Here is a 16891-nt window from a genome sequence, read left to right on the forward strand (position 1 = left end):
TGTTTTGAGTCACAGTATCAACCTTGAAAAATTTAATAGCATGTATTTCAAGGTGGTAGAACAGAAATTATTAGGGGGCTTTCCTTCATGCAATTGATTTATCAGGACTTTGATGACAATGAAATGTTATGAAGTTTAGTCAGCTTTTTCTTAGTTTTGGTAGTTTACATTTAAGAAACAGTCTGTGGAAGTTTCAGCATCAAAATATTTTAATTTTTAGATTAGAATGTTTTGAGGTGCTGAAAATGATTAATAGACATAACAGTATTTATTAAAATGTTGCCTCATATTAGTATGTTTAACTTTTGGTTTTAAATCATGTGTTAATCACAGACCTTACTCACTATAGTTATATTCATAATTCATTTGCCCTTTGAATAAGTTTGTTTTCAGACTTACCTTCGCAATCAGGTATACCTGTAATATGCATTGGCAAAGTTTGTGGTGTTACCACTTGACTCTAAAGTTTTTTTGTTTTTGTTTTAGCCCAAACTCTTTTTTGTTGTTGTTCTTATTTTTGAGCGAGTAGTCAAGCTGACTAAATGTTTTTAAGCCATTGTTTTATCTAACACCACCAAAACATTTAACTGAATAATTACTCACCTGTATTGATTTGACCAAGGATTTTGTATAGCCTATTTCCTTGAAAATGTTATGAAGATTAAGTGTTAGTTGTTCTCAACAATGGATGTACAATAGAAGAATCTGGGATGATTTAAAAAATAACTTCCCTCACAGATTCTTAGGTGGGGTGGGGGGAGTGTCTTGGGGTCAATATTGCACAAAATCTTTCCATGTGATTCTGTTATCTAGGCAGAATTGAGAACAATAAGGTTTAAAAATCTAGAAGACATTCATGAAGAGCACTGTGATGAGCCAGGAGCATTGGCATCATCTGGGAGCTTTTTCAGAATTGCAGATTCTCAGGCCACACTTTAGAATCAGAATCTATGTTTGAATAAGATCTCTAGAAGTTTAATATGCACATTAACTTTGAGAAGCACTGATTAAGAGTTCACATCTTTGAAATTTTAGAAAGAAAAATCAGTACCCATTCATAAAAAATAATTTTGAGGAAATTTATTTAGACTAATAAGCTCTAGGTGAGAAAAAAAAAGGGTTCACTGGTCAAATAGATCTAGGAAAGACTTTATAGAGATTCTCAGTGCATAATGAATAGTGAAACTCTGAAAAGTTGCAATGAAAAAACTCATTTAATTTTCTCTAATCCAGCCTTTACATAGCTTATTTAACTCTTTTTAGGTAACACCCATTAATACCTTAGGAAGTTCTGTTGATCAAACTTTGGGGAAACTGATATCTTTTGTATTAATTGATAAAATTATGCATGAAAATAAACATGTTTCCTTTTAAAAGATTATAGATTTATGAAAGTTTGATTCAGCATGAAAAGCACAGGTTTCAGTGTTTTTGACTACCTATATTCTTGGTTCTGTACAGCCTAATTTTAGGAATTTTAAGATTTACTTACATTTCTGGGAGTTCATTTGAAAAGAACTGGTTCGTTTTCTGCTGCTCTTGGAAAGCCCTAATTAAGGGCTTGCTGTTCTGGATACCTAGGGAAGTGAAATAGCAATAGAAAAATAATACTTTCTTTTTAAACTTATATTTTTATTATGGACTTCTAACACCACAACCATCATTTTTTATTTCCTGCTATACTATTCTTGCTCTCCTTATGGTACTACTTAGGGTTTTCCTTCCAGATTTTTCTTATATATAATAGGCAAATAACTCACGAGTTACCATCTAGTTTAAACCTTAAGTATTTCATTAAAGTGATTGCCAGATTATTGAAAAGTTTAATCTTATTAATATGGCCACTAGTGGTTAAAGGAAAATTCAAACATGTCTTTGAATAAAAGGATAAGTAAATAGCATTAATTTGGAATATGAGGAGCGGAAAAGATTGCAGGTGAAATTTAAGGCACTGGTATTTAAATAATCATTTCATTTTCTTTTAGGAGCTTGAGCGGGAAATCACATTTCAGGGCGATAGTGCCATTTATTATTCTTACTATAAGGATATGTTAAAGGCACCTTCATTTGAAAGAGGTATGATAACTATATTTGTATATTTAGTAACAATATTTTCCTAAAATAAAACATTGTTCTTATATGTGGGAGCCCTTGAATGTGGAGATTTGTCTCAGACTATAGGTATTGGTCTTTCTTGTAGTTAATTTAAAAATTGGAAAAATGAGGCACAAGGTATTATATTTTGAGATCCTTCTTGATAATAAAGTATTTAATGACCTCTGAATAACATGTTCAACTGTTGTAAAAGCAGAATAAATAATCTGGAGAAAAATTTTTCTGGCTTTAGGTGTATACGAACTGACACACAATAACAAAACTGTATCTCTGAAGACTATAAATGCAGTGCAGCAAATGTCTCTATATCCAGAACTTATTGCCAGCGTTTTATATCAAGCAACTGGTAGCAATGTATGTGTTTCTTTTGACTTTAATATTTATTTTCTCACATATTTATGAATCTTCAAAATTATATATTGTCATCCTATTATCTCCTTCTCTCTCTCTTTTTTTTTTCCCCAATTAGGAGATTATTGAGCCAGTATATTTCTATATTGGCATTGTTTTTGGATTGCAAGGAATATATGTCACTGCTTTATTTGTTACAAGCTGGCTTATGAGTGGAACTTGGCTAGCAGGAATGCTAACTGTTGCATGGTTCATTATTAACAGGTAAGAAAGGTGTTTTTAATTAAGTTTTACAATTTTTTGTGACTGTGGTAGAGTTCTAAAAATGGCTCCCCCCTCCAAGCCTTCCATGCCCTGATTCCTGCCTGTGGATATGATGAGATTTCATCCCTGTGATTATGTTGTGTTGTACGGTAGTGGTCCCCAACCTTTTTGGCACCAGGGACAGGTTTCCTTGAAGACCATTTTTCCACGGAAGTGGGGTGGATGGGTCAGGCAGTAATGCAAGCGGCAGATGAAACATCGCTCGCTCGCCCACCAGTCACCTCTTGCTGTGCAGCCCAGTTCCTAACAGGCCGTGGACCAGTACTGGTCTGTGGCCCGGGGGTTGGGGACCCCGGTTATATGGCATAGTTGACCTTAAGGTAGGAAGGTTAGCTGGTGGGCCTGATCTAATCATATGAGCCCCTAAAGTGAGCAGCTTTCTGCAGCTGGTACAGAAGGGAAGTCAGAGATATTTGAAGCATGAGAAGGATTTGGTGCCTTGTTGCTGGATTGAAGTGAGGAGGAAATGAATTCTGCCAACAACCAGTGAGCTTGTAAAAACTCTACAAGCCCTGGATAAGAACTACAGCCCCAGTTGATGCTTTGATTTTAGCTTAAGGAGACCCTGAACAGAGAATCCAGCCATACTGTGCTGGGTTTGTGAGCCAATGAATCTGTGTTATCTTAAGCCACTACATTTGTGGTCATTTGTCATACAACAGTTGAAAAATAATACACCCGCCTCTATCTCTCTATTTTCAACCATAGCAACATTGGCATACGTCTTTCCTCATTTATTTAAAATTGATGACATAGCTTCATGAAAAGAAGGAAGAGGCATCAGATGTATCAGTTTTAAGTTAACCACTCTATTAATCTATGACAGTGTGCTTTGAATAATAAATCCATTCCTTTTGGTGATTAAAGGAGCGTCAGTTCTTTAATAATGAGTACAAAGAGAGTAGGGGATGGGACTTCTTTGAAATGGAGAGCTAAAATTTTCTTGGCATTGGTCAGTGTCAAAAATTTATTTTTTGAATGATCCTTTTTTGGCTTTTGAAAGTGCTTCCTCTCCATAGCACTTTCCCCTCATAACACTTAATGTGATTAAATTTTAGAAAATGAGACCTTTCTTCTGTTATACATTTTCTTTTGGCAACTGCCAAATGAAAAATATGGTACTTCAAAGACACTGAGTTTCAGATTTAGGGCTATATCTCTTACTGGGCTTTGTTTAGGGTCACATGCTGGCAACAGTTTGAAGTAAGCGATTTTAAAAATCTTCCTTAGAAGTTTTCAAGTATAGCTGTCCAGCTTTGTGAGTTATCAGTATATTTCTTCTTAACTCTTTTTTTTTTTTTTTTTTTTTTTTTTTGCTGTACGCGGGCCTCTCACTGCTGTGGCCTCTCCCGTTGCGGAGCACAGGCTCCGGACACACAGGCCCTGCGGCCATGGCTCGCGGGCCCAGCCGCTCCGCGGCATGTGGGATCCTCCGGGATCGGGGCACGAACCCGTGTCCCCTGCATCGGCAGGCGGACTCTCAACCACTGCGCCACCAGGGAGGCCCTCTTCTTAACTCTTAAAGGGAGTACAGGGATGAACCAAACTTTATTATTATAAAAACAACATATGTACATCGTAAAAAAATTGAAACCAGCAAAAATAAAATAATAAGTTTACATTCCCACCACCTGGAAATCACTCAGCATTGTTTATATCTTGGTGCATATTCTTTTGGACCTTTTTCTATTGTGAATATGTATGTATTTGTGGTATATGTATGTATAGATATGTATATATTTTTTAACCAAGATGAGATATATTGCACATATTGTTTTATATGCTGCTTTCCTTATTTAGAAGCCTCTGCCTTTCTATTTCAATAACTTTTTAATCTTTTCTAATACCCAGCCCATATTAGAATTTCCTGTGTTGACCCCAAAATACCCTCTATAGCTGGTTTATCCAAACCAGTATTTAATCCAGGACTACGTATTGCATCTGGTTGTTACGTTCCTTAACTCTCTTTAAATCTAACATAGTCCCTTTTTTTAATGACAGCCGACTTGTTGAAGGGACCAAGTCAGTTGTCCTACAGAATGTCCCAACTTCTGGATTTCTCCTGTTGCTTCCTTGTGGTGGTATTTAACTTTTCTCACTGTCTTCCGTGTTTATGTAATCTGGAAGATACCACTAAAGGCTTGATGGATTCAAGATAAACAATTTTGGTTAGAATATATTGTCGATGATGTAGTTTTCATGTTCTGTGACCTTACAAGTTACAGGGTATTTAGTTGGCCTAACCCTAGTGAAGCTGAAATTGACTGCTGGTTTGAAGGATGACAGTCTGATCTCTCCATTGAATAATTATGTTTTCCTCTTATGACTATAACACAATCTGTGTGGTGTTCTGGGGCATCAAATGAACGTCCTTTTCACCATTAACAATATACCCACGGGTTATAACTCTAGTTGACAGTCTTTGCCTAATTTAAGGTTTATAAAATTAGGTTTTTCTATTTTCATTACTTCATTCTTCAAAAGTAGAATCTTTCTATATTAACCAGGTTCTTTGGTTACCTTTAAGTTCAGTTACTATTAGAAAGTTAGGACAAATGCTTAATTCCACTTTAATTACCAATTTCTTTGTAAGAGATTGTTTTAATAGCTGTCTCACACAGTGATAAAAAGCATTTTCTAGTGTTCTCCTTTTTAAGCATCTTTCTGTACTTAGAGTTTTTCATTGATTCAATAGGGCTAAAATACATTACCATCATTATTCTTTTTCTTGCTTAAATTTTTACAGCATTGGTCGATAAGAGTGCTTTCAGACTGGCTCCCGAGTTCTTCTGACACATCTTCATTAATCTCTGAAAGTGTCTTGTTTTCTGGCTCAACAGGAAGAGTAGGCTCACCTTGTATATTCCAATGAAAGGTTTGCAATTAGCCTTTTCTCTCTGGAGCTTTGATTCCTTTTAGTATAACATAGTATTAGAGAATCTGGTGTGGATGCTAGGGGTATAGATGACTTCTTGTTAAGTCAGAAAGTGCCCGTTAGAGAATATTTTAAGTTCCCATGTACTCTTCTAAAATTTCATTAGGATTCATTGTTAGAAATTTAATAGCACACTCACAGAATTTATTTCAGTGCTAATAGACTAGGTCTAGAAATTTCTTGCTTTTTAGAGTGAAAGTGTGTTTCATATATAGCATTATTTAAAATAGAGACCTTCTAAAAGGATTGCTTTCTTGATTATGTGATGCATTAGTTATTGCTGTATAACAGATCAACCCAAAACTTAACAGCTTAAAACAGCAAACATTATCTCTCACACAATTTCTGAGGGTCAGGAATCCAGAGTGGCTTATCTGTGTGCTTCTAGCTAAGGGTTTCTTGTGAGGTTGAGTCAGTAGGTTGGGGCTACGGTCATCTGAAAGCTTGACTGGCCTGGATCATTTTTACTTAGTTCACTTTATGTGGCTTTTGCAAGAAGCCTCAGTTCCTCACTGGCTGTTGGCCTAGAAGGCCTTAGTTTCTCATCACATGGACCTCTGCAGAGGGCTGCTCACAACTTGGTTGCTGGCTTCCTTTAGAGTGAATGATCCAAGAGAGACTGGAGTGAACGTGTCATAGTGGAAGCCAGCTATCTTTAATAATCTAATATCAGAAATGATAGAACATCACTCTGCCATATTCTGTTGGTCATGCAGACTAATTGTGGCACAACATGGGAAGTGGCTACACAGGGTGTTAATACCAGGAGGCAGGGATGGTTATGAACCATCTTGGAGGCTGGCTGTCACCTACAATGAACCTTAATACTCATTTCATTTAATCCCTAGATCTTTCTTCATCAGAAGTTCAAAGAGAAAGACTAGGCAACTTTATCATGTAAAAATAACAGCAATTAAAGAATAAGACGACTCCCTGTCAAATAAATTATTTTAAAGATCTTAGTGAGAATTGTAAGGAAATTGCCTTATTTAATTATAATTCAATTGCCTTATTAACTTGCCTTGTTTAATGATAATATATCCTGGGTAGCTGGAGCAGGAGTTAGGTAGAAATATTAATCTGATATATTCTGTTAAAGTGTATCTTTTAGCAATTGAAACATCTTAGCAAGTAGCTTTTTCTTTATGTGTTTGTTTTGTATTGTTTATTTTTTATTGGTTATTGGTATATATTTTCCTTTTTTTTTGGCTGTGTGTTGTGCGGCATGTGGGATCTTAGTTGCCCACCAGGGATTGAACCCGTGCCCCCTGCAGTGGAAGCACTGAGTCTTAACCACTGGACCTTAAGGAAGTCCCATATTGGTATATATTTTATACTGCAAAATATATTTGAATGCCATGAAAGAGTATGCTGTCTTTTTTATTTATCAGCTTTGGTTTATATATGATTGCCTAGAAAAGTGCAAAAAGATATTAGTCATTCCATTATATTATGATTATTAGTTGTGTTCTTAATGACATTTTGTGATACTCGTTCCTGAATATTAGAAGTAGAAAGCAGGATTATAAAATAGCTCCTATTTGTTCAAACTAAGGGATGTAGGTATACTAGTAAATTCAAGAAAATTTCAGGAAATAGCCCTGTGCATATAGTAGTGGGGGGAAATCAGAGGCAGATGACTCCCTTTGATCAGACTTATCACCAAAATGGGCTAACCCAAGTCCAGTCTTCAAGTATAAACAATATAGAAATTGCTCTTGGTCCCCACTGATCTTCTCATCTACAAATATATCCCTGAGAATCACTTTCAGTGGACACATGTTTATATTTGAAGAGCAAAGAAAATATATCTGATTAAAAGTCTATATTAAGTTTAATCTTTGGCCAAAAAAGGGTAACTGTGCACATCGGTGATTCATAAAAGGGTAAGATGCAAGGAATGCACATGTCCCAGAGTTAACAAAAAATAATGATAACACATGGTGCTGGGTCTGTTATAATGATATTGGTATACTCTGGATGCTTGTGGAAGTATAAAGTTTTTCAATTTTAGATGCCAGTTTTTCCCAGGAATTTCATTGTATTCCCAGGAAGTAATTCAAAAAAGAAGGAAAGAGTTCACTGCTTCAACTTATTTATTATAGTATTATTTGTAATAATATGAAAAATTAGAAAACAACCTAAATTTAAGGGAATGGTTAGGTAAATTGTAATATGTCAATGCAAGGGAACATATAGCCATTAGAAGTTATACTGATATTGCATAGGTGTTTTTCAACTTTCACACATTATACATTGGATTGACATGCCAAGCTGTTTTTCACATCTAATCTAAATCAATGTTTCTCAAACTTCAGTTACATATATTTAAAACCTAATAATCATGGATTCTGTGTGTTGATTTAAATAATTTTAATGATAATTCTACTTAAATATAAAGCATTAAACTATGTTTTTAAGCTCCTTATGTATTGAAACCAATTTACTAATGAAGTAACAAACCAGTAAAATATTAACTAAAAACTTTAATGTGAAAAATTATATTTTGCTAACACCAAATTTCTACTCTCTGTGTATGACAAACCTACACAGTTAGGTACCGTGAGATGACTCATTTCTCATCATGTTGCTCTGTTCAGTCCATTATGAAATCTCTTTTTTTTTTCTTTTAGCACAGTGATCAGTACATCATTCTGTTTTTACTTGGCAATACATCATTTAGTACTAAGACCATCTCATTTATTTTCTGATTAGCCTAAGCTAATTGAAGTAGTACTGTGTTACCAACTGGATTGTTAACACACACATGGAAGTGAGTCCTGAAATCTTTTTGGCAGTAGTGAGTTACAAAGTGGTCATCCAAGTGATTCAGGTTATGTTTATACTATGATGTGTTTAAAATGGAAACACAAAAACGCAAAGTTAGCTGATCTCTGGGAATGTATCCATAGATGCAACTGATAAAAGTAGTTATTATTTGAATTGCTGGTTTGTGCTGCTGTCTGCGAGACTGCCGCTGGGGAGAAAAAGTGAGTCTCGTTGGATTTTGTCACATCCCACTATTAGCCTTCTGGTTCTCACTACCACCAGGCATGGAAGGTGTGGGGAAGAGCAAGAGTAGCACAGGTGCTCAGGACTGTGGCCGTGAGGAGGCTTGTTCATGTGTAGAGAATAACTGGCAGAGACCCTACTCAGTTTTTGCTGCAACGACTAGAGGTTTCCTTCATCCCTTCTCCAGACAGTGCTTCTGGTGCAGAGTTTTATAGGTTTCACTGCACTAAGCTGTGTGTTGGGTAGGGGTAGTGAGTGAGTCTTTGGAATGAGGATTGCCAGGTTCACCTTCTCAATTCTAGGCTGATAGAGTGGTTGGCAGAGTCCCGACTTGAGAATAGACATCTTCTCCTTCGTGCTTCCTGACTTATGACATGTGAATATCTTGTTTTGTCTTTTAGAAAGCTAACTTTCACAACAATTTTTCATAAATAATATTGTATGAAAATAGGTGGCTTTTAGAATACGTGATGTTCACTAAATGGTATTGCAGCAATCAAATCTGGAAAAGAAATACTTATTGCACACATAGTAAAATAAATTCCAATTGGATTAAAGAATTAAAAGGTTAACAATGAAACCAATGATCACTATACAAAAACATTGGTTCCTGGGTTTTTTTGTGTTTTTTTTTTTTGCGGTACGCAGGCCTCTCACTGTTGTGGCCTCTCCCGTTGTGGAGCACAGGCTCCGGACGCGCAGGCTCAGCGGCCGTGGCTCACGGGCCCAGCTGCTCCGCGGCATGTGGGATCTTCCCAGACCGGGGCACAAACCCGTGTCCCCTCCCTTGGCAGGCGGACTCTCAACCACTGCACCACCAGGGAAGCCCTGGTTCCTGTTTTTAAAAACCGTTTTTAATAGGTAAAGCCAGAAACAATGTAAGTGTATAACAATAGGAACTGGTTAGATTATGATAAACCTGTACAGTTATGTGCCGTGACCATTCAATATTCTTGATGTATATTGACATATATACTATGGAAAGATGCTCATAATATATTGTTAAGTAAAAATAGTTCATTACAGAGTTATAAAAGAGATAAGATCTCATACTGTTTACTAGGTTCTGGACACTGTACTAAGTTTTTTCCAGCTTTTATTTCATTTGATCTTCATGTTTTTAATTTATGTATATATATTCAATTACATATACATTCATAGAACACAGGTTATTTTCTAATACTTTTTAGAAGTTTTATTGAGATGTAATTGGCATAGAATAAACTTGTACATATTTAAAATGTAGAAGTTGATGATTTTAGACATTTAGACACGCTTGTGAAACCATCAACAAAATCAGTATAATACACATTATCACACCCAAAAGTTTTGTTGTGCTTCTTGGTAATCTCTCCCTCTTTCCTCTTCTTACCCCACCTCCACTGCTATAGAAAATCAGGAAAGATCAGGAAACCAGTGATCTGCTTTCTGTCACTATAAATTAGTTTGCATTTTCTAGAATTTTATATAAATGGAGTCATATAGCATATACTTTTTCCATTTTTTTTTCCTCCACTCAGCATAATTATTTTGAGATTCATGTATGTTGGGTGTATCGATAGTTCATTTCTTTTTATTGCTGAGTAGTATCCTATTGTATGGCTATACCACATTTAAAAAATTTTTTTAAATTTATTTAATTTATTTTTTTGGCCATGCCGCGTGGCTTGTGGGATCCTAGTTCCCCAGCCAGGGATTGAACCCGCACCCTCGGCAATGAAAGCACGGAGTCCCAAACCACTGGACCATCAGGGAATTCCCTATACCACAATTTGACTGAACTAAATTACACGCAAGAATGTTTGTCTCCATTAGGAGAATTATGCAGCAATTTTCATGAAGTTTTTTAAGCAATAACACCTTTGTTTTTTGTGTGGGAAATAGCCATTGGGTTTATGAGATCCAGATTTAATTATTTTTGGGAAGGGAGTCCATTGTGGTGTGAGGATATGCGTGGGAGACAACAGGCTCTCAATGAAAACTGATAGAGGAGAAACTTAGGAGGAGCCTGCAAAGACATTGTGTTTGATTCTGGAGATTTTCAAAGCTCTCTGGATCTATCACATAAAGGACTACTGTAATGTTAATTCTGGGTAACCTGCTGATTGAAAAAAGTATTAAACTAGGTATCAGAATATATGCATTGTAATCCTATGCATATATTTTTTTTATCACCTACTAGCTATGTGACTTCATTAAGTCATTACCTCTCTGAACTTCATGTTCCTTTTATATAAGGGTTAGTATAAGAACTGTGGATCTCTACTAGAGCATGGACTTGAGGATATGGGGAGGGGGAAGGGTAAGCTGTGACAAAGTGAAAGAGCGGCATGGACATATATACACTACCAAACGTAAGGTAGATAGCTAGTGGGAAGCAGCCGCATAGCACAGGGAGATCAGCTCGGTGCTTTGTGACCGCCTGGAGGGGTGGGATAGGGAGGGCGGGAGGGAGACACAAAAGGGAGGGGATATGGGAACATATGTATATGTATAACTGATTAAATTTGTTAAATAAAAAATAAAAAATAAAAAAAAATAATAAATAAAAATTTTTTAAAAAAATAAAAAAAAAAGAACTGTGGATCTGCCAGCCCTGCTAGTTATTGTGGTCTAGAGAGGGATAGCCATCTTGTTAAGGGAAGGGAGGGTGGGGGGCTGAACTCCAGCGTACTCTGCAGCAAGCTGTGTGTTGTAGCATGAGGCTGTATCTGCCCAGAGCAGGGATGCCTTTTTCAGCTTCTCACAGAGGCCTATCTATTCATCAGGCAGACACAGCAGCACTAAGTCTTCCTGGGTAGGAGGTAAGGTAAGGGTGAAACAATTAATTTGTGCAAAGATGCTGTATAGGTAATGGTGGCTTCCTCACAGGAATGCCTACCTCACAGGATATGGAGAACAACAGTGTGTGAAAGTGCCTTGAAAAGTATAGTGTTACACAAATATAATGTCTTGCTGTTTTGCTGTTCATCTGTGGTTTATTTTAGGGTAGATACGACAAGAATTGAATACTCCATTCCTTTAAGAGAAAACTGGGCACTACCATATTTTGCATGCCAAGTTGCTGCACTTACAGGCTATTTAAAAAGCAACTTAAATTCTTATGGAGAGGTAAGATACAAATCTATTTGTCACAATTCTGATGTATTGCAAATGTGGTACATTATTTTAAAGCTATTCATATTAAGAATTAAATTATATTCAGTGAAACCTGGTTCCTACACAGTAAAGGATATAGTTCGGTAGTCTTGTTATAACTGTTATTCTGTAATCTGATTGACAGTAAATTATATTTATGAGAAAGGAGATGTTATACTGTTTTAGTGCAGTTACTTGACAGATATATGAAGAATATCTTATTTTGAAAATTAATCTGTCTCATTATTTTACCATTTCTCTCACTTCTGGAACATTGATGGCCTTTATTCATCACAAGTTGAAGAATATTAATGGGGATATAGAGTGACTACAAGGGACAGCAGTGGTAGCACTGCCTATTTTGTTTGCCCGCGTTTTCTGTGACTGAGGTGTAGCTAAGCTAGTGAGCTTCAGGAGACTATCCTGGATGGTTCAGATTCTTACTGTTGTTCTGCTGTTGTTGTTGTTGCCATGAGCCCTTTCAGCAGTCAAGTGAAGCTTAGAGACTCTGTCTCAGAATAATGATTTTAACTGCATAAAATAAAATAAATGTGATTATAAAAGGCAACCAGTTACACTGAAATTGACTTAAATGTAGCAATCCTTTGACAGTCTGTCTGCCTGTCTTAGGTTAAGAATTCCTGGCTAGATGTGCCACATCCTCTTTATCCATTCATCCGACGATGGACACTTAGGTTGTTTCCATCTCCGGGCTATTGTAAATAGAGCTGCAATGAACATTTTGGTACATGACTCTCTTTGAATTATGGTTTTCTCAGGGTATATGCCCAGTAGTGGGATTGCTGAGTCATATGGTAGTTCTATTTGTAGTTTTTTAAGGAACCTCCATACTGTTTTACTGTAGTAAAAAAAAAAGCAAGTTTACTGTATTCTTAACCCTTCAGCTTAAAACTCAGTTTTTTAAAAAGCAAAACTGCTCTTTCTGCCTAGGCTGCTGCCATGGTGCCCGTTAAAAATCTTGTGGCACAGGGTGGACAAAGAAAAGAAGTAGGTCCTAAAGTTTACTCTTGACCGTACCCATTCTGTAGATGAAGTCACGGATGCTGCCAATTTTGAGCAGTTTCTTCAAGGGAGAAAGTGAATGGAAAAGCTAGGAATCTTGGTGGAGGTGTTGTAACAATTGAAAGAAGCAAAAGCAAGATTACTGTAACTTCTGAGGTGCCTTTTTCCAAAAGGTATTTGAAATATCTCACCAAAAAATATTTAAAGAAGAATAATCTGTGATTGGTTATGCGTAGTTGCTAACAGCAAAGAAAGTTATAAATTGCGTTACTTCCAGATTAATCAAGATGAAGAAGAGGAGGAAGACGAGGAATAAAACTCAATTATCTGGTATATTTTGTCTGAGTTCTTGAATAAAACTTAGGAACCAAAAAATACATCTATATAAAAAGCAAAACTGTCCAATCCTTCAATTATGTTTGCTTCCCCTTGAACTTACCCTATACACACATGCCTTTGTGTGTGTGTGTGTGTGTGTTGAAATCTAAAGAAGGTTTGTACCTGAATTAATAGTATTGTATCAGTGTCAGTTTCCTGGTTTTGACAGTGTATAATGGTCGTGTATGATATTGTCATTGAGGGAAGCTGGGTGAGACAGTCCATGGGAATTCTTTTTCTTTTTTTCTTTTTTGGCTGTGTTGGGTCTTTGTTGCTGTGTGCGGGCTTTCTCTAGTTGAGGCGAGAGGGGGCTACTCTTTTTTTTTTTTTTTTTTTCCTTAGTTTCTGCTTTATAACAAAGTGAATCAGTCATACATATACATCTGTTGAGAGGGGGCTACTCTTGATTGTGGTGTGCCGGCTTCTCATTGCGGTGGCTTCTCTTGTTATGGAGCACGGGCTCAAGGCGTGCAGGCTTCAGTAGTTGTGGCACGCTGGCTCAGTAGTTGTGGCTCGCGGGCTCTAGAGCGCAGGCTCAGTAGTTGTGGCGCATGGGCTTAGTTGCTCCGTGGCATGTGGGATATTCCCAGACCAGGGATCGAACTTGTGTCTCCTGCACTGGCAGGCGGATTCTTAACCACCTCACCACCAGGGAAGTCCCATGGGAATTCTTTGTACTGTTTTTGCAACTTCATGTGAACTAATTCAAACTAAATATATATGTGTATTTTTTATTATAACTTTTACATGCTTTTCTGGGGGGAAGGGTGTATAACTGTATGAATTTTTATCATGTATAGTTTCAAGTAACCATTACCGTAATCAAGATGTGTATGTATATATACACACACACTATACGTCACTTATGTTACCCCTTAATAGTCATATCTTTCCCTCAACCCTAACCTCTGGCAACCATAGATTTGTTCTCTATCACTGTAATTTTGTCACTTTGAAAGGTTATGTAAATGGAATTCTGTAGTATGTTATCCTTCAAGATTGACTTTTTTCATAAAGCCTAATGCCATAAACATCTATCCAAGTTGATGTTGCATGTACCGTAGTTTGCTCCTTTTCGTTACTGAGTAGTAGTATAGGAACGTGGATATTTTAATCATATATTTTGTACTTTGCTTTCCACTCTTGAGACTAGATCTCATGGTCCCAGTTGCATCAGGATATCCAAGCTCAGATCTTTTGTGCAGTTACCTGGAGCCATCCAGAGATATCTGTGGTTGATTACTGAAACCCATTTAATGTTACTTAAGTAATGTATATAAAAAAGCTGACAATAAAGGCATAGCTGAAAATGAAGTGAGAAAGATAAGGGGTAGACAAGAGTGCATAGAATTTTGAAAATGTCCAGAGAAAGGAGAAACTTAGGTCATTCTCCAGATTGTGTTTGACATGTGTTCCTATTATTATTATTACTATTTTTAATTTGGCAGCACCACACGGCATGCGGGATCTTAGTTCCCTGACCAGGGGTCCAGCCTGGGCCCTGCCAGTGAAAGCGCCGAGTCCTAACCACTGGACCTCCAGGGAATTCCCTCTGTCATATTTTCACTGCATGTTCTTAGAGTAGTTTGAGAATAAACCTTTGGAATTGGCAGTTTGTTTCATTATACTGTAGCTTTTCGCTAGCATCCCCAAAGTAATCTCTAAGTGGCCAGTAGGTTACTTAAGCTGAATCTAGGTCTGACCCTTCATTGGTTTCTGGAGCTGGTTTTTCTGAGGATAATGGTTTTAGGCCTGGTTATTACAGTTCTGTTGTTCCACATTAGAAGATTTCCAGAACACTTTCTCTTACAGCTATGGTGATACATAGAGCAGAAGCTTATGTATTCTATTAGTGCTGAGCCCTTCTGGGCCTTGCCCTTGATATTTGATCAACTGGTGGAATTTTTCCATCTCTTTCATTTTGTTATCTGGTCTTACTCTTATTCAGGATGCTGAAAAATTCTTACATCTGCTGATGGTCTGAGGTATCTCTGACTCTGGAATTCATCATTGAGTTTAGTCAGCTGAGTCTGAAAGATTTAGTTTTAGAGAACACAGTTCTTATCTTAGGTTTCTTGACTTGACTCTTTTTGTCCTTTCATTGTTCTTATCAGAACCAATTCTTTTGACACTATGGCTGATGGAGGAATTAGGAATAAAAAGGTAGGTCCCTAGAAGAAGTTGAGACTGTTGCTAGAAATATGCTAAGACTTGGTTTCTCACTAAGCAATCACTTGGGAGATGACATTTAGAAGGACAGAATAGATGTTAGCCAGGCATATTTCAGGCAAGGGCAGTGAAATCCTTGTGTTTAGTACTTTAGCAGATGAAAACAGCTGAGAGTTTTATATGGTTGACAGTATAAACTTTGGGAAAAGGTAAGGCCACACTGTGCTGAAAGGAAATGAAAAAAGAAATGGACTTTTTTCCATGGGGTGTGGAATGGGCTGAGACATAAATAGACTAATCACATGGAAGCTCTTAGGAAAATATGAAGCACCAGGGAAGTGAAAATATTATAGAGTGAAAGGAGTTACTTCCACTGTAACTAAAGCCCAGCAGTCAAGTCTAGTAAAAGCCACCATTTAAAAATATTTATTCCTTTATCTCTTTTGGGGTGAAAGAAAATTGTACTGAATTTTCTTTTTTTCTTTGTCTTCCTGAAGTTCTCAGTGTAATGTTGAACATTGAAGGGCAAGTGGTTGATTTCTCTCTAGAGTGCTTGATTTAAGATCTTATTGTTTATGTAAGGATTTAATAATTATGTGATTTAAAAACAAAGTTTCAAAAATTGTATAACCTTAAAGTGGAACCAGTAACAGAGCTGCAAAATTTGAGGTAACAACCTCATAGATTTTTATAGTAATGAAGCTGTTGATATTTAGTTTCTTTCTTTGTTTTCCCTAGAGGTTTTGCTACTTGTTGATGAGTGCTTCAACTTACACATTTATGATGATGTGGGAGTACAGCCACTATCTCTTGTTTCTTCAAGCAATATCTCTCTTCTTGCTAGATGGTTTTTCACTGGAGCAAAGTGACAAGGTATTATGGCATTTCAAAATTATGATTTTAAATCTAGAGAATAAATGTCTTTATAGGGTTGTATAAAAACCATTTAGCTTTTAAGCTTAATTTGAAATGTTTTAATAGGCTCTGATTTATACTTCTACTCAAAAGGTTGCTAAACTTATTCTCCCCTAGTCCTTTTAGAAGCACTTTGAAATTCCCTTAAACATGGTCTCCTTAACCAAAGTCACCCCTGTGCTTCCTCTCTATTTCTAGCCATTTCTCCATCTTCCCTTTCTGTTTCTTTAAAAAAAGAAAAAGGTGAAATATAGGAATGTACAAAAGAGTATACGTATGCTATATATACAGTGTATAGAAAAAATATGAGTATTTGAACACCCAGGCCAAAATATGGAGCATATGAATACTAGAAGCCCCTTTTTCTCAGTCACATCCTGCTCTCTCCCCATCAGAGGCTAACTGTCCTGAATTTTGTTAATCCTTTCCTTCTTTTTCTTTATGTTTCTTTTTTACCACTTATCTATGTATTCCTAAAACTATGTTGTCAAATAATGTATTGTTTACTTTTGCCTGATTTGCTTCTGAGAT

General features: G+C 36.6%; 1 protein-coding gene and 1 pseudogene across 4 annotated transcripts in view; both read left to right on the forward strand.

Annotated features, from left to right (window-relative positions):
* Nucleotides 1-16891, forward strand: part of DPY19L4 (dpy-19 like 4) — a 59488-nt gene that overhangs the window by 17052 nt on the left and 25545 nt on the right. For 3 of the 4 annotated variants that reach the window (XM_060116336.1, XM_060116337.1, XM_060116338.1), the window contains exons 4-8: nt 1986-2076; nt 2348-2469; nt 2585-2730; nt 11725-11848; nt 16184-16318. In XM_060116336.1, coding sequence (XP_059972319.1) covers nt 1986-2076; nt 2348-2469; nt 2585-2730; nt 11725-11848; nt 16184-16318 — 618 coding nt within the window. The remainder of the gene's footprint in view (nt 1-1985; nt 2077-2347; nt 2470-2584; nt 2731-11724; nt 11849-16183; nt 16319-16891) is intronic. The other variant, XM_060116339.1, reaches the window with a different exon arrangement.
* LOC132500903 (large ribosomal subunit protein eL22-like) lies at nt 12836-13214 on the forward strand (annotated as a pseudogene).

The sequence above is a fragment of the Mesoplodon densirostris genome, chromosome 13 (assembly GCF_025265405.1).
Source record: "Mesoplodon densirostris isolate mMesDen1 chromosome 13, mMesDen1 primary haplotype, whole genome shotgun sequence".
Taxonomy (NCBI): domain Eukaryota; kingdom Metazoa; phylum Chordata; class Mammalia; order Artiodactyla; family Ziphiidae; genus Mesoplodon; species Mesoplodon densirostris.